The sequence below is a fragment of the Capra hircus genome, chromosome 8, assembly GCF_001704415.2.
Source record: "Capra hircus breed San Clemente chromosome 8, ASM170441v1, whole genome shotgun sequence".
In the NCBI taxonomy this organism is placed as follows: domain Eukaryota; kingdom Metazoa; phylum Chordata; class Mammalia; order Artiodactyla; family Bovidae; genus Capra; species Capra hircus.
The window spans coordinates 62,076,875-62,103,330 of NC_030815.1; the positions used below are offsets into that span (position 1 = coordinate 62,076,875).

Sequence of the window (26,456 nt, forward strand, 5' to 3'; positions counted from 1 at the left end):
TTTTAAAAGGAATGCTGGGCAGGCAAAAGAAATGATGTCCACCATAATTATGGTGTGTCTACACAACAGAATACTGTCGGCCACCTGACCTGCTCCAGCTAGGCCAGTGGCCATAAACCCAAATGCTTACAAGGACTATCAATGAGTAAATCAACGTATTAGTTTTCCATTTGTTAGCTGTAACAAATTATTACAAATTTAGTGTCTTAAAAGCAACACACACTTTATCTTACTCTTCTGGGGACTCAGAAGTCTGAAATAAGTATCACTGTGCAAAATCAAGGTGTTGGCAAACCCTTCTGGAGACACTAAGGGGAAACCCTTCCCTTGTCCTTCCCAGCTGCTTGAATTCTTTGCCTTGTGGCTGCATCACCCCAACCTCTGCTTCCATCATCACATCTTCTCTGATGTGGACATTCCTGTCTCTCTTTGATGAGGACCCTTGTGATTACACTGGAGCTCCCATATAATCCAGGATCACCTCCCCACCTCCCAATCCTCCCTACCTCAGGATTCTTAACTGCAGATGCCCAGTGCTGCCATGTCTTCCATCCCAATGTTGGTTGCATGCTTGTGCGGGAGGGAGTGAGCAAGGAAGCCAGGCAGGTGAGAGGGAAACTAAGTTTGTGGTAAAGACTTAGGCCTGGCTTGGTTTGGCAACATTCAGATTTAGTTCATGTACACAGAGTGTAAATTTAGTAGAGTGTGGAGGATCACTTAGGAGAAAAAGCGGGGTATATTTTGGTTTGCTTTTACATGCACCTTTATTTTTAAACTTCCATTCCCCGCAACTCTCTCGGGGTCTTGACCGGGTCTTCCATCTGCAGTTCAAATGTTGAGAACAGAGGAACCTGCTATGTTCAGTGTAGATTCAATGTTCAGGGCAGCTTACATGTCTTTTTGTTTGAAATCTGTTCATTATCTCTAAGCCTGGAATCTTCTCCAGTAACTTCCTAGGGATCCAAGGCTTCAAAACCTTGAAGGAAAGAAACAGCTTCTCTTCCCACATCAGGGCAGTGTAAACACACCCCTGAATGACATTCCTTGCTGACAATGACTTGACTGTGGCTTGTGTTATCTCAACATTTCCCTTCAATTCTTTTAGTCCGAACACTTACAGGAGCTCCAGGCTCAATATTCATCTAAGAGGCCTGGATTTTTTTTGTTAATTAAAAAGCTGAATCTAAAATATTCCTTCTGCAAAAGTTATCTGTGCATTTTACCCTGAGTTATTGTACATTCATCCTTCTCTCCAAATCATAAATGTCAAGCATTGTGGAACTTTTTTTTTTTTTTTTAATTTTTGCATGTTTTTACAAATGCCTTTCAGCAGGACTGACTATTTTGGTGACTTCCGATGCCAGCCACAGCTTATGAAATGTCAGGTGTGGATCTGCTGAATGGAATCTAGATGCAGATAAAACATTCCCTCAATAAGTCTCTTTATGAAAACCATCCGTGATGGAGTCATAGAATCCCAAAGACCACTTAGGCTGATGCTTCCTAAATATAGTTGTGCGTCAGAAGCATATGGGAAACTTAAAAAAATCTTGGGTTGCAGCCAATATCTAATAATCTAGAATCTCTTAAAGGTAAACCCAGGGAGATTATAAAGTTTTTTGTTGTTATTTTTTTTATTACAGTCCCCAGGAAATTCTGATGCACAGCTAAGTTTGGGAACCACCTGTCTAGTTCAGTCCTTATTTGGTGTTCTCTACAGAATAAACCATCTTGCCAAGTGGTTTTATTACCCTTTTTTTCTTCTCCAGTGATGAGGGGCTCACTACCTTTCAAGGCAGCCCTTCCCACCCAACCTTGGCCAGCTCTGCTTTGTGTTGAGGCTCTTCCTCTGTCCCAGGTAACTTACCCTCACAGGTCTGGCTCCATTTTCTAGGACCCCTCAGACTATGTCTGCTTTTGCCCTTTGGAGATTTGGAGGGTGCAGTCCTGTTCCTTGAGCTTTAAGGGGTGGACACTCCCAGTTCCTTCAGCTGCTTCTCGCAGGACACAGCCTTCAACCTCTCCCCAGGGGGCCACTTCTTCTTTGCTACTAGACTCTCACATCTACCACAGCTTTCCAAGCAGTCTGACCACATGAAGACTGATACTTGCTTTGTCATGGACTCCCTGCCTCTAATTGACCAAATAATCCTAAAGTCAATACACCATGGAGCGAGTGCCATGTCAAGTACCCAAGGGGTGCTAGGCTGGCCAAGCCTATAAGGGGAGGCAGAAGGGTTTTTGCAAGGGGCCACATGGTTGTTGGGAAAATATGAACACAGATGTGGCAAGACACAAGATATAATGCTTTTAGTGAAGAACCAAATTTTGCAGCAAGGACTGAGAACATCCTAAGGATGACATGGTAAAAAGAGAGTTCACAGAGATGTAGCTTAAGGAAAGAATTATGTGAATTAGGTTCAAACAAGAAAGTGTGAAGACTCTAAATACGTGGAGAGGTTGAGATTTAATACAGATATTGGGTGCTGGCAAAAATTGCTGAACTGGCCGGAGGGAGGGAGAATAAGGGAGTACTTGACCTTCCAGACTGACTGCCAGAATGAGATGGATATGGCCTACCAGCCTTGTTAATAAACAACCTCGTAGCTTTCCATCCTATCCAACAAGCAGGAGGGTGTAGTGGAGATGAAGTGATTGACAGATGCAAGTTCAGGATTTAGCATCCTTTATGGGGCTTCCCCATGACTCAGCAGTAAAGAATTCACCTGCAATTCAGGAGCCACAGGAAACTCAGGTTTGATCCCCTGGTCCAGAAAATCCCCTGGAGGAGGGCATGGCAATCTACTACAGTATCTTTGCCTGGAGAACCCCATGTACAAAGGAGCCTGCTGGTCTACAGTCCATAGGGTCGCAAAGAGTTGGATACAACTGAAGTGACTTAACATGCATGACATCCTTTACAGCAACAAGATGGAGACAAAATTTAAATGTTCATCAACAATCCACCCTGCTGCGGAAATCTACACCACACTAGAGAGGATAATGTTGTTTTAAATTAATTTTCCCTTGGTGGCTTAGTGTTAAAGAATCTGTCTGCAATGCAGGACACACAGAAGTTGCAGGTTTGATCCCTGGGTCAGGAAGATACCCTGGAGAAGAAATGGCAACCCACTCCAGTATCCTTGCCTTAATTAGTGACGTGAGGATAAGTTCATTTTTTTAAACAATTTTTTTTAAAAGGTAGCTAAATAGAGGTCATCATATAATTCATATTGGACACTGCTTTTAAAAGAATTTTTGAAAAATGCAGAGGGAAAACTATCAGCAAAGTGAATGGCAAATTTTGAGTGAAGGACTGAAGGTAGTATGTTTTCTTCTTGTGTATCTTTCTGCATTTTCCAAGCTTTCTACATTGTGCATATCTTTTTTTGGGGGGGGGCAGGACATATTTATTTATTTATTTTCATTCAGGTATTTTCTTTTCTTTTTTTTATTTTTTACTTTATTTTACTTTACAATACTGTATTGGTTTTGCCATACCTCAACATGAATCCGCCATGGGTGTACGTGAGTTCCCAATCCTGAACCCCCCTCCCACCTCCCTCTCTATACCATCTCTCTGGGTCATCCCAGTGCACCAGCCCCAAGCATCCTGTATCCTGCACTGAACCAAGACTGGCGATTCATTTCTCACATGATATTATTCATGTTTCAATGCCATTTTCCCAAATCATCCCACCCTCTCCCTCTCCCACAGAGTCCAAAATCTGTTCTATACATCTGTGTCTCTTTTGCTGTCTTGCATACAGGGTTATCATTACCATATTTCTAAAATCCATATATATGTGTTAGTATAAGGTATTGGTGTTTTTCTGGCTTACTTCACTCTGTATAATAGGGTCCAGTTTCATCCACCTCATTAGAACTGATTCAAATGTATTCTTTTTAATGGCTGAGTAATACTCCATTGTGTATATGTACCACAGCTTTCTTATCCATTCATCTGCTGATGGACATCTAGGTTGCTTCCATGTCCTGGATATTATAAACAGTGCTGCAATGAACATTGGGGTACACGTGTTCCATTCTTCTTTCTCAAGATTGCTTTGGCTATTCGAGGTTTTTTGTATTTCCATACAAATTGTGAAATTATTTGTTCTAGCTCTATGAAAAATACCGTTGCTAGCTTGATAGGGATTGCATTGAATCTGTAGATTGCTTTGGGTAGGATACTCGTTTTCACTATATTAATTCTTCCAATCCATGAACATGGTATAGTTCTCCATCTAGTTGTGTCCTCTTTGATTTCTTTCACCAGTGTTTTATAGTTTTCTATATATAGGTCTTTAGTTTCTTTAGGTAGATATATCCCTAAGTATTTTATTCTTTTCATTGCAATGGTGAATGGAATTGTTTCCTTAATTTCTTTTTCTACTTTCTCATTATTAGTGTATAGGCATGCAAGGGATTTCTGAGTGTTGATTTTATATCTTGCAAATTTACTATATTCGTTGATTAGTTCTAGTAATTTTCTGGTGGAGTCTTTAGGGTTTTCTATGTAGAGGATCATGTCATCTGCAAACAGTGAGTTTTACTTCTTCTTTTCCAATTTGGATTCCTTTTATTTCTCTTTCTGCTCTGATTGCTGTGGCCAAAACTTCCAGAACTATGTTGAATAGTAGTGGTGAAAGTGGGCACTCTTGTCTTGTTCCTGACTTTAGGGGAAATACTTTCAATTTTTCACCATTGAGGATAATGTTTTCTGTGGGTTTGTCATATATAGCTTTCATTATGTTGAGGTATGTTCCTTCTATTCCTGCTTTCTAGAGGGTTTTTATCATAAATGGATGTTGAATTTTGTCAAAGGCTTTTTCTGCATCAATTGAGATAATCAGATGGCTTTTATTTTTCAATTTGTTAATGTGGTGAATTACATTGATTGATTTGTGGATATTGAATCTTTGCATCCCTGGGATAAAGCCCACTTGGTCATGGTGTATGTTTTTTTTAATGTGTTGTTGGATTCTGATTACTAGAATTTTGTTAAGGATTTTTGCATCTATGTTTATCAATGATATTGGCCTGTAGTTTTCTTTTTTTGTGGCATCTTTGTCAGGTTTTGGTATTAGGGTGATGGTGGCCTCATAGAATGAGTTTGGAAGTTTACCTTCCTCGGCAATTTTCTGGAAGAGTTTGAGGAGGATAGGTGTTAGCTCTTCTCGAAATTTTTGGTAGAATTCAGCTGTGAAGCCATCTGGACCTGGGCTTTTGTTTGCTGGAAGATTTCTGATTACAGTTTCAATTTCTTTGCTTGTGATGGGTCTGTTAAGATTTTCTATTTCTTCCTGTTTCAGTTTTGGAAAGCTGTACTTTTCTAAGAATTTGTCCATTTCTTCCACGTTGTCCATGTTATTAGCATATAATTGCTGATAGTAGTCTCTTATGATCCTTTGTATTTCTGTGTTGTCTGTTGTGATTTCCATTTTCATTTCTAATTTTATTGATTTGATTTTTCTCCCTTTGTTTCTTGATGAGTCTGGCTAATGGTTTGTCAATTTTATTTATCCTTTCAAAGAACCAGCTTTTGGCTTTGTTGATTTTTGCTATGGTCTCTTTTGTTTCTTTTGCATTTATTTCTGCCCTAATTTTTAAGATTTCTTTCCTTCTACTAACCCTGGGGTTCTCCATTTCTTCCTTTTCTAGTTGCTTTAGGTGTAGAGTTAGGTTATTTACTTGACTTTTTTTCTTGTTTCTTGAGGTATGCCTGTATTACTATGAACTTTCCCCTTAGCACTGCTTTTATAGTGTCCCACAGGTTTCGGGTTGTTGTGTTTTAATTTTCATTCGTTTCTATGCATATTTTGATTTCTTTTTTGATTTCTTCTGTGATTTGTTGGTTATTCAGAAGTGTGTTGTTCAGCCTCCATATGTTGGCATTTTTAATAGTTTTTCTCCTGTAATTGAGATCTAATCTTACTGCATTATGGTCAGAAAAGATGCTTGGGATGATTTCAATTTTTTTGAATTTATCAAGGCTAGATTTATGGCCCAGGATGTGATCTATCCTGGAGAAGATTCCGTGAGCACTTGAGAAAAAGGTGAAATTCATTATTTTAGGGTGAAATGTCCTATAGATATCAATTAGATCTAACTGGTCTATTGTATCATTTAAGGTTTGTGTTTCTTTGTTAATTTTCTGTTTAGTTGATCTATCCATAGGTGTGAGTGGGGTATTAAAGTCTCCCACTATTATTGTGTTATTGTTAATTTCCCCTTTCATGCTTGTTAACATTTGTCTTACATATTGCGGTGCTCCTATGTTGGGTGCATATATATTTATAATGGTTATATCTTCTTCTTGTATTGATCCTTTGATTATTATGTAGTGTCCTTCTTTGTCTCTTTTCACAGCCTTTGTTTTAAAGTCTATTTTATCTAATATGAGTATTGCTACTCCTGCTTTCTTTTGGTCTCTATTTGCGTGGAATATCTTTTTCCAGCCCTTTATTTTCAGTCTGTATGTGTCCCTTGTTTTGAGGTAGGTCTCCTGTAGACAACATACATAGGGGTCTTGTTTTTGTATCCATTCAGCTAGTCTTTGTGTTTTGGTTGGGGCATTCAACCCATTTATGTTTAAGGTAATTATTGTTAAATATGATCCTGTTGCCTTTTACTTTATTGTTTTGGGTTCGAGTTTATACACCCTTTTTGTGTTTCCTGTCTAGAGAATATCCTTTAGCGTTTGTTGGAGAGCTGGTTTGGTGGTGCTGAATTCTCTCAGCTTTTGCTTGTCTGTAAAGCTTTTGATTTCTCCTTCATATTTGAATGAGATCCTTGCTGGGTACAGTAATCTGGGCTGTAGGTTATTTTCTATCATCACTTTAAATATGTCTTGCCATTCCCTCCTGGCCTGAAGAGTTTCTATTGAAAGATCAGCTGTTATCCTTATGGGAATCCCCTTGTGTGTTATTTGTTGTTTTTCCCTCCTGCTTTTAATATTTGTTCTTTGTGTTTGATCTTTGTTAATTTGATTAGTATGTGTCTTGGGGTATTTTGCCTTGGGTTTATCCTGTTTGGGACTCTCTGGGTTTCTTGGACTTGGGTGATTATTTCCATCCCCGTTTTAGGGAAGTTTTCAACTATTATCTCCTCAAGTATTTTCTCATGGTCTTTCTTTTTGTCTTCTTCTGGGACTCCTATAATTCGAATGTTGGAGTGTTTCATATTGTCCTGGAGGTCTCTGAGATTGTCCTCATTTCTTTAAATTCATTTTTCTTTTTTCCTCTCTGATTCATTTATTTCTACCATTCTATCTTCTGTTTCACTAATCCTATCTTCTGCCTCCATTATTCTACTATTTGTTGCCTCCAGAGTGTTTCTGATCTCATTTATTGCATTATTCATTATATATTGACTCTTTTTTATTTCTTCTAGGTCCTTGTTAAAACTTTCTTGCATCTTCTCAATCCTTGTCTCCAGGCTATATTTATCTGTGATTCCATTTTGATTTCAAGATTTTGGATCTTTTTCACTATCATTATTCTGAATTCTTTATCAGGTAGATTCCCTATCTCTTCCTCTTTTGTTTGGTTTGGTGGGCATTTATCCTGTTCCTTTACCTGCTGGGTATTCCTCTGTCTCTTCATCTTGTTTATATTGCTGCATTTGGGGTGGCCTTTCTGTATTCTGGCAGTTTGTGGAGTTCTCTTTATTATGGAGTTTCCTCACTGTGGGTGGGGTTGTATCAGTGGCTTGTCAAGTTTTCTTGGTTAGGGAAGCTTGTGTCAGTGTTCTGGTGGGTGGAGCTGGATTTCTTCTCTCTGGAGTGCAATGAAGTGTCCAGTAATGAGTTATGAGATGTCAGTGGTTTTGGAGTAACTTTGAGCTGCCTGTATATTGAAGCTCAGGGCTGTGTTCCTGTGTTGCTGGAAAATTTGCTTGGTATGTCTTGCTCTGGAACTTGTTGGCCCTTGGGTGGTGCTTGGTTTCAGTGTAGGTATGGAGGCATTTGATGAGCTCCTATCAATTAATGTTCCCTGGAGTCAGGAGTTCTCTGATGTTCTCAGGATTTGGACTTAAGCCTCCTGCTTCTGATTTTCAGTTTTATTTTTACAGTAGTCTCTAGTCTTCTCCATCTATACAGCACCGATGATAAAACATCTAGGTTAAAGATGAAAAGTTGCTCCACTTGAGGGACACCCAGAGAGGTTCACAGAGTTACATGGAGAAGAGAAGGGGGGCAGGGGAGTTAGAGGTGACCTGAATGAAATGAGGTGGAATCAAAAGAGGAGAGAACGAGCTAGCCAGTAATCACTTCCTTATGTGTGCTCCACAGTCTGGACCGCTCAAAGATGTTCACAGAGTTATACAGAGAAGAGGAGAGGGAGGAAGGAGACAGAGGTGGCCAGGAGGATAAAAGAGGGGAATGAAAAGGACAGAGACAGATCCAGCCAGTAATCAGTTCCCTAAGTGTTCTCCACCATCTGGAACACACAGAGATTCACAGAGTTGGGTAGAGAAGAGAAGGGGTAGGGAGGAGACAGAGGTGACCTTGTGGAGAAAAGGTCCTCCTTGTGGACACTCCAAAGGAGGAGAGAGCAGTCAAGCCAGTAATCTCTCTCTCAAGTAAAAATAGGTACTGAAGATTGGGTTTTTGAAGGTACAAAATTGATAACAAATACCAAAAAGCAAAGATTAAAAATCTAGAGTAGAGGTTGGATTTTCAAAAATACAATATTAAAGAGAAGAAGAAGAAAAAAAACAAAGTCACAAGAATTATTAAAATATATATATAAAGTTTGCTTTAAAAATAGGGTCTTTTTTTGAAAAGTAATAGTAGGTTATAAAAATGAAAATTAAAGGAGAAATAGAGGACTTAAAATTTAAAAATGTTTAAAAAAAGAAGAAAACAAAACAAAACAAAACAAAAAAGAGTGATTGTAAAAATAGTAAAGATATATCTAGGACTTTCTCTGGTGTTGCTGTGGGCAGTGTGGGGGGTCAGTTCATTTTCGGATAGTTCCTTGGTCCGGCTTATATTTCTCAAGATCTATAGGCCCCTTCCTATGTAGTTGGTACTAACAACAGGGTTTTAATCTATTGCACCTGTCACTTCCAAGGCAGTTCCCACGGTTTTATCTTCTTCTGTTTGCTGGTCTCTTCAGTGTCTGATTTCCGCCCTGACACAAGGGGGGCGGTGGTGGGCACTTTTTTTAGGCTCACTTGTTCAGTCGTGCTGTGGAGAAGGAGGAACACTGCAAACAAATAACACTGGCGTGTGCTCGCAGTGTCTCAGCCACACTGGGCCTGCCCCCACTCGCGGTGCACAGTTCAGGCTCTAGGTTGCTCCACCGGGAACCGTCTGAGGCCAGCCCTGGGCTGCATGCACCTCCCAGGTCTAAGCCGCTCAGGCTCAGGCACTCAGGTAGTCCTCAGAGGCGCAGACTCGGTTGGGCCTGCATTTTGTGCCCTTCCCAGGTCCGAGTAGCTCAGGTGTTTGGCGAGCGTGGTCGCTGTGACTTATCGCCTCTCCCATCGCTGCTGCTCAGTTTTCTGGGTGTACAACTGGTGCCCCTTCTCATGCGGATGATGACTGTCCAGAACCCCAAGAAGTCTTAGTTAGCAAAGAAGCCTGTTTGCAATTTGGTAGTTAATGTCTCTCTGGGGCTGCTATTGCCCCCTTTCGGCCCTTCCAGCTCTGGCTGCCTGTCACCAGAGGGGGATGGTCTGCAGCTGGCTAATTCTGTTCCGTCCTTTGTTCTGTGCGCGGTCCTGGCAGTATCTTACGTTAGAGCTTTTCGCGTGGTAGCTATCCCACAGTCTGGTTTGCTAGCCCAAGTTAGTTCGCTCTGGTTAGACTCAGGGCATTCGGGCCTGATCCTTGAAAGGCAATGCAGCCCGCGCCTCCCTGCCCAGCCCCCGCTTGCTAGTGGCGGAGGCCAGCGTCTGCACTGCTTCTCCACTGGGGGAGTTACCGTTGGGCTTGTAATCTGTGGGGTTTAATTATTTATTTATTTTTCCTCCCTGTTATGTTACTCTCTGCGCTTCCAAGGCTTGCCACAGACTCAGCAGTGAGAGTGTTTCCAGGTGTTTGGAAACTTCTCTCTTTTTAAGACTCCCTTCCCAGGACAGAGCTCCCTCCCTACCTCTTTTGTCTCTTTTTTTTGTCTTTTATATTTTTTCCTACCTGTTTTTGAAGACAATGAGCTGCTTTTCTGGGTACCTGATTGTCCTCTACCTGGATTCAGAAGTTGTTTTGTGGAATTTACTCAGCGTTGAAATGTTCTTTTGATGAATTTGCGGGGGAGAAAGTGGTCTCCCTGTCCTATTCCTCCGCCATCTTAGGACCACCCCCCTGTGCATATCTTCTTTATGTCCGTAAGAGAAACGAAGCTTTTAAAAATACAAATATAAAAAAAATACAAAAATACAAATACAAATATAAAATCAACTGGGAGAAAGAGAAATGAGAGTGGAAGACAAACGAGTCAAGGGAAAAAAATGAGAGAGCTGGGAGAGACCGAAGAGGTTAAGCTGCTGCTGCTAAGTCACTTCAGTCGTGTCCGACTCTATGTGACCCCAAGGACGGCAGCCCACCAGGCTCCCCCATCCCTGGGATTCTCCAGGCAAGAACACTGGAGTGGGTTGCCATTTCCTTCTCCAATGCATGAAAGTGAAAAGTAAAAGTGAAGTCGCTCAGTCGTGTCCGACCCTCAACAACCCCATGGACTGCAGCCTTCCAGGCTCCTCCATCCGTGGGATTTTCCAGGGTAGAGTACTGGAGTGGGGTGCCATTGGAGCGGTTCAAATGATGGCAACCTAACAAGGCGCCTCGTGTGTGAGGGAGAAAGGAAAAATACAATCAGAGTCCAGTCTCCCACTTTCCTGAGACCTGGGAAGTCCGGCCCACTCAGCGTCTTGACTCGAGAGGAGAGAGCTTGCGTGGTGTGGGATACAACCGGAGGTGGGGGTAGGCGTGGAGGGGTGACGCTGGGACTCACGGAACGTACAGCGATACCCGACATCCCATTCTCAGTCCCAGAAGGCCCGGCCCGCTGGCGCCCAAAGGGAGGAGCATTGGCCGCGGGGCGCGAGGTCAGCGGCTCCCCAGGGGTAGGCAGAACCTCATTGGCTGCTGAGCAACGGCGCGGAGGCGGGGCTTGCGGCGAGCATCCGGGTGGAGGCCGGGCTAGACACCTGAGAGAGTCCGAACCTACGCGCCAACGCGAGCCCCAGTCTGCGCAGGTAACTGGCGCTCTCCCCGCCCCCCTCGCCCCGCCCCCAGGCCCCCGGGGCAGGCCGCAGCTCCCATCCCTGCAGAGTGGAATCGTCCTCTTAGGGTCTCGGCTTCCCCATGTGCGGGCCGGCCTTTCTACCCACAGCATGCACTGAGGGAACCTCTTCACGTTTCCCACCGCTCCTCCCCCACCCGGGTTCCTGGTTGGTGCTTGATCTGGCCTGGAGACTCACACCCTCGAAACCTTCCGGGTAGCTGGACCCCATCACGCCCTGTCCACCTGGCCTACTCCAGCAGAGAGCCCCTGACTTTATCGAGTGGCCAGGACACACACACCCTCCCCGCATAAGGGGTAAAGTGGGAGCCACCTGGTCCTGGATGACCCAAAAGGTCCGGTCCTTGGCAGTGGTCACGAATGCAGGCAATGGTGAGAAATTGTCCATAGTAAGGAGGAAACACAAAACTAGGGCTGCAGGATCCAGGCCGAGACTCCTGTTCTTACTTGCCCTGTGTCTCCAGTGAATCCCAGAACCTCTGATCCCCAACGATCTTCCAGAACAGAGGTTATCATATGCTCAAATCCCTTCAGGGCTGTTGGCCACTTGGGGAGTTGACTGCTGAGAAGACGGGCCAGCAAACTGTAAAGCCTGGTGTGCTGTGAGCTGTCCTCTTGCCGTCGGGAGGAGGCGGCAGCAGTGCACACCCCAAATGGGCCTCTAGAGAAGTAGCCGCCTTGGCTGGACAGGAAAGCAGCCTCACCAGCCTTAGTCTGTGAAAACCCCTTCCTCCTGCTTAGCCCCTCTGCCCCCACCCCAAGGACTGGTAACCTCCCATTCCCCTTATCTTGACCTCCCCTGGGACTCCTCCCTCTATAGACACGGGCCTGTTGCACCCAAGAATGCTTCTGTCCCAGCATGGGGCAGAGTCCTGAGTGGACCTTCATCCACCCCTGATGGTCTGCTGGCTCAGTGTCTTTCCAAGGGATGGCTTCCTGGGCAGCACTGGTTTGTGTGGGGCCAGGGATCTGGCTCAGCTGGTAAAGAATCCGCCAGCAATGCGGGAGACTGGGTTCAATCCCCGGGTTGGGAAGATCCCCTGAGAAGGGAACGGCTACCCACTCCAATATTCTGACCTGGAGAATTCCATGGACTGTATAGTCCATGGGGTCACAAAGAGTCAGACCAGACTGAGCGACTTTCACAGGGATCTGGTTGGAGCTTGTTTTCCTGGATGAGTTCTTTCCTCATCTCCCTCCCCAGTGGCAGAGAGTGGGGGGTGCTGGGGTAAGGCAGGTGCAATTCATTCTGGGGGCTGGTGAGGTGAGGCTTAAGTGAGCCAGTAAAAGTGGAGGGATTGATGTCCCAGCTGGAGAGTAACTGCTTCAATCAGTTCAGTTCAGTTCAGTCGCTCAGTCATGTCCAACTCTTTGCGACTCCATGAATTGCAGCACGCCATGCCTCCCTGTCCATCACCTCTCCCAGAGTTCACTCAACTCACGTCCATCGAGTCAGTGATGCCATCCAGCCATCTCATCCTTGGTCATCCCCTTCTCCTCCTGCCCCCAATCCCTCACAGCATCAGAGTCTTTTCCAATGAGTCAACTCTTCTGATGAAGTCGCCAAAGTACTGGAGCTTCAGCTTTAGCATCATTCCTTCCAAAGAAATCCCAGAGCTGATCTCCTTCAGAATGGACTGAGTGGATCTCCTTGCAGTCCAAGGGCCTCTCAAGAGTCTTCTCCAACACCACAGTTCAAAAGCATCAATTCTTCAGCGCTCACCCTTCTTCACAGTCCAACTCTCACATCCATACATGACCACAGGAAAACCATAGCCTTGACTAGACGGACCTTAGTTGGCAAAGTAATGTCTCTGCTTTTGAATATACTATCTAGGTTGCTCATAACTTTCCTTCCAAGGAGTAAGCATCTTTTAATTTCATGGCTGTGGTCACCATCTGCAGTGATTTTGGAGCCCAAAAAAATAAAGTCTGACACTGTTTCTACTGTTTCCCCATCTATTTCCCATGAAGTGATGGGACTGGATGCCATGATCTTCGTTTTCTGAATGTTGACCTTTAAGCCAACTTTTTCGCTCTCCTCTTTCACTTTCATCAAGAGGCTTTTTAGCTCCTCTTCACTTTCTGCCATAAGGGTAGTGTCATCTGCATATCTGAGGTTATTGATATTTCTCCCGGCAATCTTGATTTCAGCTTGTGCTTCTTCCAGTCTAGCGTTTCTCATGATGTACTCTGCATATAAGTTAAATAAGCAGGGTGACAATATACAGCCTTGACAGACTCCTTTTCCTATTTGGAACCAGTCTGTTGTTCCATGTCCAGTTCTAACTGTTGCTTCCTGACCTGCATACAGATTTCTCAAGAGACTGGTTAGGTGGTCTGGTATTCCCATCTCTTTCAGAATTTTCCACAGTTTCTTGTGATCCACACAGTCAAAGGCTTTGACATAGTCAATAAAGGAGAAATAGATGTTTTTCTGGAACTCTCTTGCTTTTTCCATGATCCAGCAGATGTTGGCAATTTGATCTCTGGTTCCTCTGCCTTTTCTAAAACCAGCTTGAACATCAGGGAGTTCACGGTTCACATATTGCTGAAGTCTGGCTTGGAGAATTTTGAGCATTACTTTACTAGCATGTGAGATGAGTGCAATTGTGCGGTAGTTTGAGCATTCTTTTGCATTGCCTTTCTTTGGGATTGGAATGAAAACTGACCTTTTTCAGTTCTGTGGCCACTGCTGAGTTTTCCAAACTTGCTGGCATATTGAGTGCAGCACTTTCACAGCATCATCTTTCAGGGTTTGAAACAGCTCCACTGGAATTCCATCACCTCCACTAGCTTTGTTCATAGTGATGCTTTCTAACACCCACTTGACTTCACATTCCAAGATGTCTGGCTCTAGATTAGTGATCACATCATCATGATTATCTGGGTCGTGAAGATCTTTTTTGTACAGTTCTTCCATGTATTCTTGCCACCTCTTCTTAATATCTTCTGCTTCTGTTAGGTCCATACCATTTCTGTCCTTTATCGAGCCCATCTTTGCATGAAATATTCCCTTGGTATCTCTAATTTTCTTGAAGAAATCCCTAGTCTTTCCCATTCTGTTGTTTTCCTCTATTTCTTTGCACTGATCGCTGAGGAAAGCTTTCTTATCTCTTCTTGTTATTCTTTGGAACTCTGCATTCAGGTGCTTATATCTTTCCTTTTCTCCTTTGCTTTTTGCCTCTCTTCTTTTCACAGCTATTTGTAAGGCCTCCCCAGACAGCCATTTTGCTTTTTTGCATTTCCTTTCCATGAGGATGGTCTTGATCCCTGTCTCCTGTACAAGGTCACGAACCTTGTTCCATAGTTCATCAGGCACTCTATCTATCAGATCTAGGCCCTTAAATCTATTTCTCACTTCCACTGTATAATCATAAGGGATTTGATTTAGGTCATACCTTAATGGTCTAGCGGTTTTCCCTACTTTCTTCAATTTAAGTCTGAATTTGGCAATAAGGAGTTCATGATCTGAGCCACAGTCAGCTCCCGGTCTTCTTTTTGTTGACTGTATAGAGCTTCTCCATCTTTGGCTGCAAAGAATATAATCAATCTGATTTTGGTGTTGACCATCTGGTGATGTCCATGTGTAGAGTCTTCTCTTGTGTTGTTGGAAGAAGGTGTTTGCTACGACCAGTGCATTTTCTTGGCAAAACTCTATTAGTCTTTGCCCTGTTTCATTTCACATTCCAAGGCCAAATTTGCCTGTTACTCCAGGTGTTTCTTGACTTCCTACTTTTGCATTCCAGTCCTCTATAATGAAAAGGACATCTTTTTGGGGTGTTAGTTCTAAAAGATCTTGTAGGTCTTCATAAAACCGTTCAACTTCAGTTTCTTCAGCGTTACTGGTTGGGGCATAGACTTGGATTACTGTGATATTGAATGGTTTGCCTTGGAGACGAACAGAGATCATTCTGTCATTTTTGAGATTGCATCCAAGTACTGCATTTTGGACTCTTTTGTTGACCATGATGGCTACTCCATTTCTTCTGAGGGATTCCTGCCCGCAGTAGTAGATGTAATGGTCATCTGAGTTAAATTCACCTATTCCAGTCCATTTTAGTTCACTGATTCCTAGAATGTCAACAGAATGTGGTCTGCTGGAGAAGGGAATGGTAAGCCACTTCAGTATTCTTGCCTTGAGAACCCCATGAACAGTATGAAAAAGCAAAATGATAGGATACCAAAAGAGGAACTCCCCGGGTCATTAGGTGCCCAATATGCTACTGGAGATCAGTGGAGAAATAACTCCAGAAAGAATGAAGGGATGGAGCCAAAGCAAAAACAATACCCAGTTGCGGATGTGACTGGTGATGGAAGCAAGATCCGATGCTGTAAAGAGCAATATTGCATAGGAACCTGGAATGTCAGGTCTATGAATGAAGGCAAATTGGAAGTGGTCAAACAAGAGATGGCAAGGGTTAACTGCTTCAATGAATCTAGGAAATTTATATACTATTTAAATTTCATTGAATAAATGTTATATACTGTTTAAATGTTGTGTATGTGTATGTGTGTTAGGTTGCTTCCGTCGTGTCCAACTCTTTGCGACGCTATGGACTATAGCCCGCCAGGCTCCTCTATCCATGGGATTCTCCCAGCAACATTACTGGGGTTCGTTGCCATATTCTCCTCCAGGGAATCTTCCGGACCCAGGAATTGAACCCTAGTCTCTTATGTCTCCTGTATTGGCAGAAGGGTTCTTTACCTCTAGAGCCTCCTGGGAAGCCCTTAAATGTTGTAGGTGTCATTTTAATAAAGCCTACACTGTTTTCAGGGTTGTAGGCCAAAGTAAACAGAGCCTTCTTTCCAGCTGTCGGACTCACTGCACTTCTGGGAAAGCTGAAGCAGTGCCTGAAGGGCTGAGCTGGGCTGGTTTCTGAGGTGCCAAGCTCTGATGACCTGGGTGGTTGCGCCAGGCTTTTTATATGCACAACGCCATTCAGTGTAGCCCCATGAGGCGTTTCACATGTGAAGAAACAGGCACAGAGGTGAAGTGAAGCAAGCCCCTCTCTCAGAGAACGGCTCTGGCTCTGAGTCCCTCTGGTTTTTACTCTACCCTTAGGTCAATTAAGGGGCTTCTCTGGTGGCTCAGACGGTAGAGTGTCTGTCTGCAATGCAGGAGACCCGGGTTTAATCCCTGGGTTGGGAGGATCCCCTGGAGAAGGAAATGGCAGCCCACTCCAGTATTCTTGCCTGGAAAATCCCATGGACGGCGGAGCCTGGTAGGCTACTGTCCAGGGGGTTGCAAAAAGTTGGACACGACTGAGCGACTTCACTTTCACTTCACTAGGTCAATTAAACAGCCTCAGTGGATATTTTGATGTTTAGTTTCCTTGGTGTATCATTTAATAACTACCTACTGAGCAGCTGCTCTGTAGCCAGCAAAATTCGAGGCATCAACAACATAGCAATGAATGAAACAGGAAAAAAATACCTGCTCTTATCGAGCTGACATTTTATTGGGGAGAGGCAGGCAATAAACATGTAAGCATATACATATACTATTTGGTATGTTAGATGGGGGGAAATAGAGCACAATATGGGGGAGAGACCATCCTGGGGCTGAAGAAGGTGGCAATTTTATAAAGGGCGGTTAGGGAAGGCCTTGGACTTCCCTATATAGCTCAGCTGGTAAAGAATCTGCCTGCAATGCAAGAGATCCTGGCTCGATTCCTGGGCCAGGAAGATCCCCTGGAGAAGGGATAGGCTACCACTCCAGTATTCTTGGGCTTCCCTACTGGCTCAAATGGTAAAGAATCCTCCTGCAATGGGGGAGACCTGGGTTCGATTCCTGGGTTGGGAAGATCCCCTGGAGGAGGGCATGGCAACACACTCTAGTAGTCTTGCCTGGAGAATCCCCATGGACAGAGGAGCCTGGCAGACTACAGTCCATGGGTCCCAAGAAGTCAGACACAGCTGAGTGACTAAGCACAGCAGAGCACAGGGAAGGCCTTATTGAGAGGGTAACATTTGAGCCGAGACCCAGAAGAGGTGAAGGAGTGAGCCGGAGGCTAGATGGGACACAGCAGACTTGGACCAAAGTGTTCTTCAGAGCTTTTGTAGCCCTTTGGATCCATGTTTTCAGAGGGGGCACCCCGTTACACTAGATTCTTGGAATATCTTAGCTGGTGGGCCTTTGGGGGCCCCTGATTCATTCTGCCTGTTCACCCTGGCTCCTGTTCCTCTATAGAGTACTCAGCATGCTGCGCTTCCTGGTGCCCTGGCTGTTTGCCCTACACCACTCCGCCACCTCCAGCAGCCCTCCCAGCCCCATCCCAAACCCAGACATCCACTACAACCAGCTGCTCATCAGCAACGAGTGGCATGATGCAGTCAGCAAGGAGACTTTCCCTACAGTCAGTCCTGCCACGGGAGAGGTCATCAGCCACGTGGCTGAAGGGGACCGGGCTGACGTGGATCTGTCAGTGAAGGCAGCCCGTGCAGCCTTATAACTGGGGTCTCCATGGCGCCAGATGGATGCCTCGGAGCGAGGCCAGCTGCTGAACCACCTGGCTGACCTAGTGGAAAGGGATTGCGTCTACTTAGCCTCTCTGGAGACGCTGGACAATGAGAAGCCTTTCCAAGAGTCTTATGTCTTGGAGCTGGATGAGGTCATCAAGGGGTACTGGTACTTTGCTGGCTGGGTGGACAAGTGGCACAGCAAGACCGTCCCCATGGATGGTGAGCATTTCTGCTTCACCCGGCACGAGCTGTTGGAGCATGTGGCCAGATAATCCCATGGAACTTCCCCTTGGTCATGCAGACCTGGAGCTCGCCCCGGCACTTGCCACAGGCAACACTGCGGTCATGAAGGTGGCAGAGCAGACACCCCTTTCTGCCCTGTACTTGGCCTCCCTCATCAAGGAGGTGGGCTTTACCCCCGGGGTGGTGAACATCATCACAGGCTATGGCCCAACAGCAGGAGCAGCCATTGCCCATCACAAGGCTATCATCAAAGTTGCCTTCACTGGCTTCACCGAGATGGGCCACCTGATCCAGAAGGTGGCCGGCAATTTCAGCTTCAAGAGAGTCACCCTGGAGCTGGGTGGGAAGAGCCCAAGCATCGTTTTGGCTGATGCCGACATGGACCATGCTGTGGAGCAGTGCCACGAGGCCCTATTCTTCAACATGGGCCAGTGCTGCTGTGCGGGTTCCTGGACCTTCATTGAAGAATCCATCTATGATGAGTTTCTGGAGAGAACCATGGAGAAAGCTAGGCAGAGGAGAGTCAGGAACCCATTTGAGCTGGACACCCAAAAGGGGCCCCAGGTGGACAGGGAACAGTTTGAACGAATCCTGGGCTATATCTAGCTTGGCCAGAAGGAGGGAGCAAAACTCCTCTGCGGTGGGGAGTGTTTTGGAGAACAAGGTTTCTTCATCAAGCCCACCGTCTTTGGTGGTATGCAAGATGACATGAGGATCGCTAGGAAGGAGATCTTTGGGCCCGTGCAGCCACTGTTTAAGTTCAAGAAGATCAAGGAGGTGATTGAGAGGGCCAACAACACCAGGTATGGCTTGGCTGCTGCTGTGTTCACCCAGGATCTGGACAAAGCCATGTATTTCACGCAGGCACTCCAAACTGGAACAGTGTGGGTAAACACCTACAACATTGTCACCTGCCACATGCCATTCGGAGGTTTTAAGGAATCTGGCAATGGGAGGGAGCTGGGGGAAGATGGGCTTAAGGCCTACACAGAGGTGAAGACAGTCACCATGAAGGTTCCACAGAAGAACTCAGAAGAACAGCTACCAGGGAGACCCAGCTCTAGGCCAAGGATGCCACCAGTCACCTACCTGTGGTTGCCAAACATTTGTTTAGCCATTTCCCTTTATTTGTGCCAGATGAACTTTTAGGGGCAACCGCAACAAAGAAAGCAATTAAAATGAAAGCTGCTGTAGTAAAAGCTGGGATGGGGGCTGGACTCCAAGTCCTATCCACCTGTACCTCAGCACCCTTGGTGGGCCTGTGTTACTTCTATGAAACCTTAGGAGTCTTTGAAAGACAGATAAAAAATCCCTGATCCAGACCATGGCTCTTAGTTCTTCCTGCTGGTCCAAGGACTTCCTGGTGAATTAACTGATGTCTTAGTGGGTAGACTCTTCCAGGGGATTGGAAGTCATCGGGAGTTTTAAACTCAACCCCATAATCTTGGTCCCATTCTCCAGTGACATACCCTAAAAATCAAGGAAGCTGTTCTTCTAAGTACCAGTTGCTGGCTGGTTTACTTGCTTGCATCACTTCATTTTGCTACTGATTTTCCTTAATTTGAAAGAGGGTGGACAGAAAATGCATATGTAACCATTCCTTTAAAATAATCTCAGACAGCCCTAATGTCTATCAACTAATGAGTGGATAAACAAAATGTTTCCATGGAATGTCTCTTAAACTGTTCAGCCTTAAAAAGGAAGGAAGTACTGACACATGCTACAATATCGATGAGCCTTGAAACCATTATTCTAAGTGAAAGAAATCAGATGTATAAGACCACGTGTTGTATGATTCCATTTATAGGAAATATCCAGAATAAGCAAGTCCATAAGCCAGAAAGTATATTAGTGGTTGCCAGGGGCCAGGAGTCGGGGTGGGGAGGGAATGGAGATAACTGTTAATGGGTATAGGATTTCTTTTGGGGAAGTTTGAAATTTCTGGAATTAGTGGTGATGGTTGTACAACTTTGTGAATATACTAAAATGCACTGAATTATATACTTTAAAAGAGTGAATTCATTAGTTAAAAATTAAAACAAGCTCTCACATTCTGCTTGCGAATCAATTTTGTATCAATAGTCTCTTGCTGATGAACATTTTACAGAGTCTTAGGGATGGAAGGGACCCCAATAGTCAATAATCCCCTGCATAATATTTCTAGTTTTGATTTTGTTTTTTCTTACCTGGGTGACAAAGTGCAACTTTAAGACCTTGAGATAAAAGTGCTGGCTTCTGCCTAGAGCGAATCTATTCGAGGTCTCATTTTAAAGCTTCCACTGGCATTGTACCTCCAGCTCTCACCCAAACATACCAGCCCTCAAGCCAAACTCAACATCAAGGCCATCCTGACACGCTGGGGTTTGAGGAATTTCAGACCTGAGATTTCAGTATGTTTGTTGTTGTTAGTCTCTTCCATTCCCCAACTGATGGGAGTGAGTCAAAGTCAGCTACAGCATGATACAGAAACAATGCCGATCCCCTCCTTGTCTTTCATCTTTCTAGACCTTGCTGCCCATGGCGCACCATACTTTTAGGTCCTCTCAGCCTTGTGAACGCACCCTCATCATCTCTTTAATACCCCATGTCTCACCTAGGCATCAAGGTGATTTTGTTCAGTGTCTTACCTTGGAGTTGGCCTGAAATTGCTTCCTATGGATTCAGTGTCCGATTTGTCCCCTCATCTCTGCTTCCTAGGGTCCCCTTTTTCCATTTGACTAAGGCTGGAGTGACTCTTACTGCCCCCTGAAGTGCACCTTTTACCTATTTCTCTTGGAGGCTGTTGACACTTTGCACAATAGTGAAAGTTTCTTGTGAAGTAGGGACACGAGTGCTTGGGTGGCTGGGTTGGTGGGGCCTCTAATCACTAATGTGCAACATCTCAATAAGTTAAAAGATCCATCCCTCACTTGCTTCTCAATACTTCTAAACCAAAGAAGAGTTTGATAGAAGGCATCCCAGTGCAGAGTGGGACTGGGAAAGGATAATCTTCTAGTTCCCTCGTGTGTGTGTGCTAAGTCACTTCAGTTGTGTCTGACTCTTTGCTACCCTATGGACTGTAGCCCCTCACTTCACCCTGAAATTCTGAGAGTGAGGAGTCACATAGGTCAGATTCCCAATCAGCGCAGCCTGTGCAGACTCTCAGCACTCATCACCATTGCTCTGAATGCAGACAGGTGTGAGCAGGGAGGTTGAACCAGGCATCACTGCCAAATGTAGACACTGCCTGCATGACTTCACTTGGTCATAAACACTGCAGTTCCAGGACCTCCACCCACTCAAAAAATGTAAAACAAGTGCCTTGTCGATCACTATGCCTTACGGTGTTTTTGAAGTCTTACAATAATCCTATCAAGTAGGCAGTAGGGTTACCCCTTTTATCAGATAAGGAAAGGGAAGCTGAGAAATTTTGTATGCAACTCATTTGGAATCATTTTCCCATGTGCCTATGCTATGAGCCAGAAGGGAGTTGTGATACTATCAATTATAAGTACGTATTCAGTCTTCATTCATTTCTGGCACAGCTCCTAAAACCTTTGGAATTTACCTATGTGACCAGAGTGATAAAGTTGTCTTTACTTCATAATTTAAAAAAAAAATTATTGGGGTATAGTTGCTTTACAGTGTTGGGTTAGTTTCTGCTGTACAACGAAGTGCATCAGCTGTATGTATACACGCATGCCCTTCCTCTTGGACCCCCCACCCGCCATCGTCCCCTCGCTGAGCTTCCTACACTATACAGCAGATTCCCCCAGCTCTCTGTTTTACAACTGGCAGTGCACATACGTCAATTCCCATTTCCCAGTTCATCCCTCCTTCCCCCACCCGTGTCCACGGGTTCATTCTCTATGACTGCATCTCTATTCCTGCCCTGCAAATAGGTTCATCTGTACCGTTTTTCTAGATTCCACATATATGTGTTAATATACGATATTTGTTTTATTCTTTCTAACTTATTTCACTCTCTATGACAGACTCTAGGTCCACCCATATCTCTACAAATGACCCAGTTTCCTACCTTTTTATGATTGGATAATATTCCATTGTATATGTGTACCACATCAAGATCCACTCATCTGTCGATGGACATTTAGGTTGCTTCCATGTGCTGGCTATTGTGAACAGTGCTGCTATGAACTTTGAGGTGCTTGTGTCTTTTTGAATTATGGTTTTCTCAGGGTATTCTGGAGAAGGCAATGGCACCTCACTCCAGTACTGTTGCCTGGGAAATCCCATGGATGGAGGAGCCTGGTAGGCTGTGGTCCATGGGGTCGCTAAGAGTCAGACATGGCTGAGCGACTTCACTTTCACTTTTCACTTTCATGCATTGGAGAAGGAAATGGCAACCCACTCCAATGTTCTTGCCTGGAGAATCCCAGGGATGGGGGAGCCTGGTGGGCTGCTGTCTATGGGGTCGCACAGAGTCAGACATGACTGAGCGACTTAACAGCAGCAGCAGAGTATTCTTGCCTGGAAAATCCCATGGACCAGAGGAGCCTGGCAGGCTACAGTCCATGGGGTCACAAAGAGTCGGACACAACTGAGTGACTTCACTTCACTTCAGAGTATATGCCCAGGAGTGGGATTATTGGCATCTTTTGTTATGTTAATGAAGTGTCTCTTGGGCCATAAGCATGAGGGCTAATTGCCAGGAGAACCAACCTTGGAATCAGAGGTCTGGAGCTTTCAGTCCCACCCCTGTGACTTCTCAGGAGGGGAGAAGGGCTGGAGGTTGAATCAATTGCCAATGGCCAATGATTTAATCAATTATGTCTGTCCCAAAGCCTCCATAAAACCGCAAAGGACTGGCTTCAGGAAGTTTTGGTGAACATGTGGAGACTCCAGGGAGAGAGGGGAGCTTGGGAGAGGATGTGGGAGCTCCATGCCTTGTCCATGTGCATCTTGTCTGGCTGACTTCCTGAGTTACATTCTCTTATGAATAAACTAGAGCTCTAGTAAGTAAAATGATTCCTGCAGTCCATGCTCTAGCAAATTAACTGAACCCAAGGAAAGAGGGGTTCATGGGAGTCTGCAATCCACGCTTGTCAGTCAGAAGTACAGGTGACAACCTGGACTTGCGACTGGCATCTGAAGTTCGGGGTGTGTCGGGTGGGGAGACATCCAGTGGCCCTGTCCCCATCTCTGGGTAGACAGTGTCAGAACTGAGTTGAATTCCACTCCCTGCTGGTGTCAGACTTGCTTGTTGGTGTGGGCAACCCCCCTTCTGAGTAACACAGACGTTAGCATTGGGTCCAGGAAATAGGGGAGAGGGAGCCACACACAGAGTACAGCTAATGAAATGCCAAATTCTGTAGCGCCCGCAGCCATGCCAAACAATCCCAAACACCCAACTTCTTGGCTGGAGCCATCGGGGCTGCCGCTCCATCACCCAGATTCCAGGCCATTTACGAACTTGTTTGGGTTGGTTGTATTATGGGTGTGAGACTGACCTCTGGTGGCTACTTTGTTAATTAATTTGAAGGCTACTTATGGGAACACTTCATGTTGTCCTCAGGTTTCAGACAGAGGACAGCTCACTCTGGCACACCACACACAGCACCTCCTTGCAGGCGTGCACAGTAGTTAGAGAGTTTCTTACAAAGATGCTTTTAGAGTTTAATCCTCCTTGGGGCTATTCACGCCTACCTTCCAACTTTGCTTATGCTATTTCTCCTTCCTCCCTCTCCCAAAGTCAGCTCATTGTCTCGGAGCCCTGCTGGGGACCCACTTGCCGGGGGACCATTCTGGAGGTACCCTCCTCCTCCAGGATGCTTTCTCTGACCATCTCAATCAAGCCATCTCTGGCCTCTTTGAACTCATAGCACCCATCATACCTTTAGTCTTGCCTTGCGGTAGCTGTTTGTTAGTGTGTATATAATGAAATGGATTTGATTTTCTGTCCCATTATGTCTACCATAGACCCCCAGCATGTCTGACCTCTCTCCCTGCATCCTTGCCACAAGGCACACGGCCCTTAGTAGCCCCTAGAGTGGACAGTGCCCATCTGTTCCCACTTGGGACTTTCAGGGCAGCAGCACAGGGCAGTGAGGCTGACCTCCCTGAACTGATGAGGAGATGAAGGCTCCTAGAGTAGAGGGAAGTGCCCCAGACCCACAGACCACGGGAGGGTTTGACCTTGGTTCTGTGTCTTTCAGCTTCAAAGCTAATGCCCGTTCTTCCTGAGGAATGAGTGGGGCACCTTCAGAAGCAAGAGACAGGTCCTGCCTGCTCTCTGAGCCAGGGCTGCGACTCTGGGGGTGTGAGCAACAGTAGATCCCTCAGCACCAAGCAGGGCCTGGGTCCCAGTTGGTCCTCTGCAGATGTGTGTGGTGGGTGCATTAAGCAATGGAGATGAGAGAGGCTTCTGTTCCCCACCCCCACCCCACTCTCTAGTATTGATACTAATGATTTTTACTCTTTCCCCTGACATCCAACCATTCCCTAATATCATGGGGGAAATCAGGATAAGGAAGAAGCAGCCACAATGAAAGGAGACACAGGCACAGTCAAGGCTGAACTCAGAGGCAGCCCTGACTGTAGAAACATTCACGCCCCAGGAGAGAGGTGTTGACTTGAGGTGAGAGTGGGCAAGTGTATTCAGGTCTAAATTCATTATTCAGCTGCAGACACCACGGCACTTTCGTTTCCCTTAATTAATTAAAATATCATATAATAATGATTCTCTGATTTAATGTTCAAGAGGCTCTGGTGAAGGCTGGGGATGAGGAAATTCATTAGAGGGAGACTGTTCACTGTCAACTGATTTGCTCACTCTTATTAATTTTTTTTGCGTCATGCATTTCTAGGGGAGAGGGGAAGGCAATTTTTTTCAAACAGGATTCATTTCACCCTAAAACTTGAAGAAAAAAAATTATTTTGACTTAGAAAACCACCCTTTTTTGTTTAAGATGGAAAGTGAATACCTTTGGGATTGAACACTAGCTTTTTGACTTCTTCCTCAGGCCCACTTCTTATAGCATAATTCCAACCTCCTCTGATGACACTTAGGGGTGTGGCCAAAAACCCACCTGCCTCTAGAGCTCCACCACCGGCCACTGGTCCCCATGCACAAACTACACTCGCTTCCCCAGCCCTCTTCCTTCTGTGTGCTCCTTGCCTAGCCTGGAGTCTCCCACACTCACTTCCATCCCCTACTCAGATGGTACCTCTTCCAGGAAGTGTTCTTGATCTCCTCCTACTTTGATCACAAAGCAGACACCTTGTGCTGTGTGGCAGGATGGCAACCTTGTCCCACTCATCCCCACTTCAGTCTCACCTGAATGCAAGGCCCAGGTCGCACACACCTTCATATTGCCAGTGTTTGCACTCTTCTGTTCTCTGGAGAATGCTATTCTGGGTGCATGTGGGAGGTAACAGAAGGCAAATCTAACTGAATGAGTTAAACAGTGAAAAGTGAAATTGTTAGTAGCTCAGCTGTGTCCGACTCTTTGCAATCCCATGAACTGTAGCCCGCTAGGCTCTTCTGTCCATAGAATTCTCCATAGTGGAGTGTGTTGCCATTCCCTTCTCCAGGGGATCTTCCCAATCCAGGGACTGAACCTGGGTCTCTCACATTGCAGGCAGATTCTTTACCATCTGAGCCTTATACAGTGGGAGACACCAGTTCAGAGGCAGTGAGAAAGTTTGGTCTGGCAGTAGATGATTAGTTAGGGCTTGCTAAGAATTGCAAGCAAGATGACCAGGCAGGACTGTAACCACAGCCCAGATGTGAGAGGTAAGGAAGATTCTGATGAAAGCAGCTGATGTGAGCAAGCAGGAAAAAAAAAAAAAAGGGGCATGATACATAAGGAATGATGGAGAAGTATCAGTGGGGCCTGGACCCACCTACAGCAGTTTCAAGTACAGAGACCACAAAGATTGTCCCTAAAAACAGTTATTTTTGGAGTGCAGGGGTTATGTGACATCATCACATGTATCAAAATAGGGTAGAAACCTCAGGCTCTGAGGGAGTCCTGTTTCTGAATGGTAACTCACAGCACATATCTGTTTAGCCTCAGAGCCTTCTCCTCTCATAGTGGAACAATCATATTAATCTACGTTTTTGGTTTTGGCGGAAACTTCACACAGTGTAACATGATTACTTTTGTACCTCATTACAATGCTGAACCCAGCCTCCTGCAGCCTTGAGGCTCAGCCCTGTCACCCAAGGGCTCCATCCATCCTGCTCTCTGGGTCCACATCCAGCTCTCACTGGGCAAATTAGAGGTGATTCAACTGATTTTGCTGAATGCGCTTATCAGCAAATGCATGATGCTGTTCTCCCCAGCCACAGTTCCCTTTTCCTCTGACATAGTTTCACTAAGTGTCCTCCCAAGCCATCTCCCAATCACTCAGATCACAGAGGAAGTAACCACAGACTTGGACACAGAACTCACTGTCACGGGGGTGGGCTGGTGTGCTGTGTAGGAAGGGGATGTGAGCCGGTCCCCTAGAAAGCCCAGCCTCCAACAGACAAGCACAGCTTCCCATTTGTGA

At 45.3% G+C, this 26,456-nt stretch overlaps 1 protein-coding gene across 1 annotated transcript; it reads left to right on the forward strand.

Annotated features, from left to right (window-relative positions):
* On the forward strand, positions 17,507-19,109 carry ALDH1B1 (aldehyde dehydrogenase 1 family member B1). The gene is given in 3 exon segments (XM_005709669.3): positions 17,507-17,963; positions 17,966-18,022; positions 18,025-19,109. Coding segments are annotated over 3 exon segments (1,377 nt in total). The 5' UTR covers positions 17,507-17,728.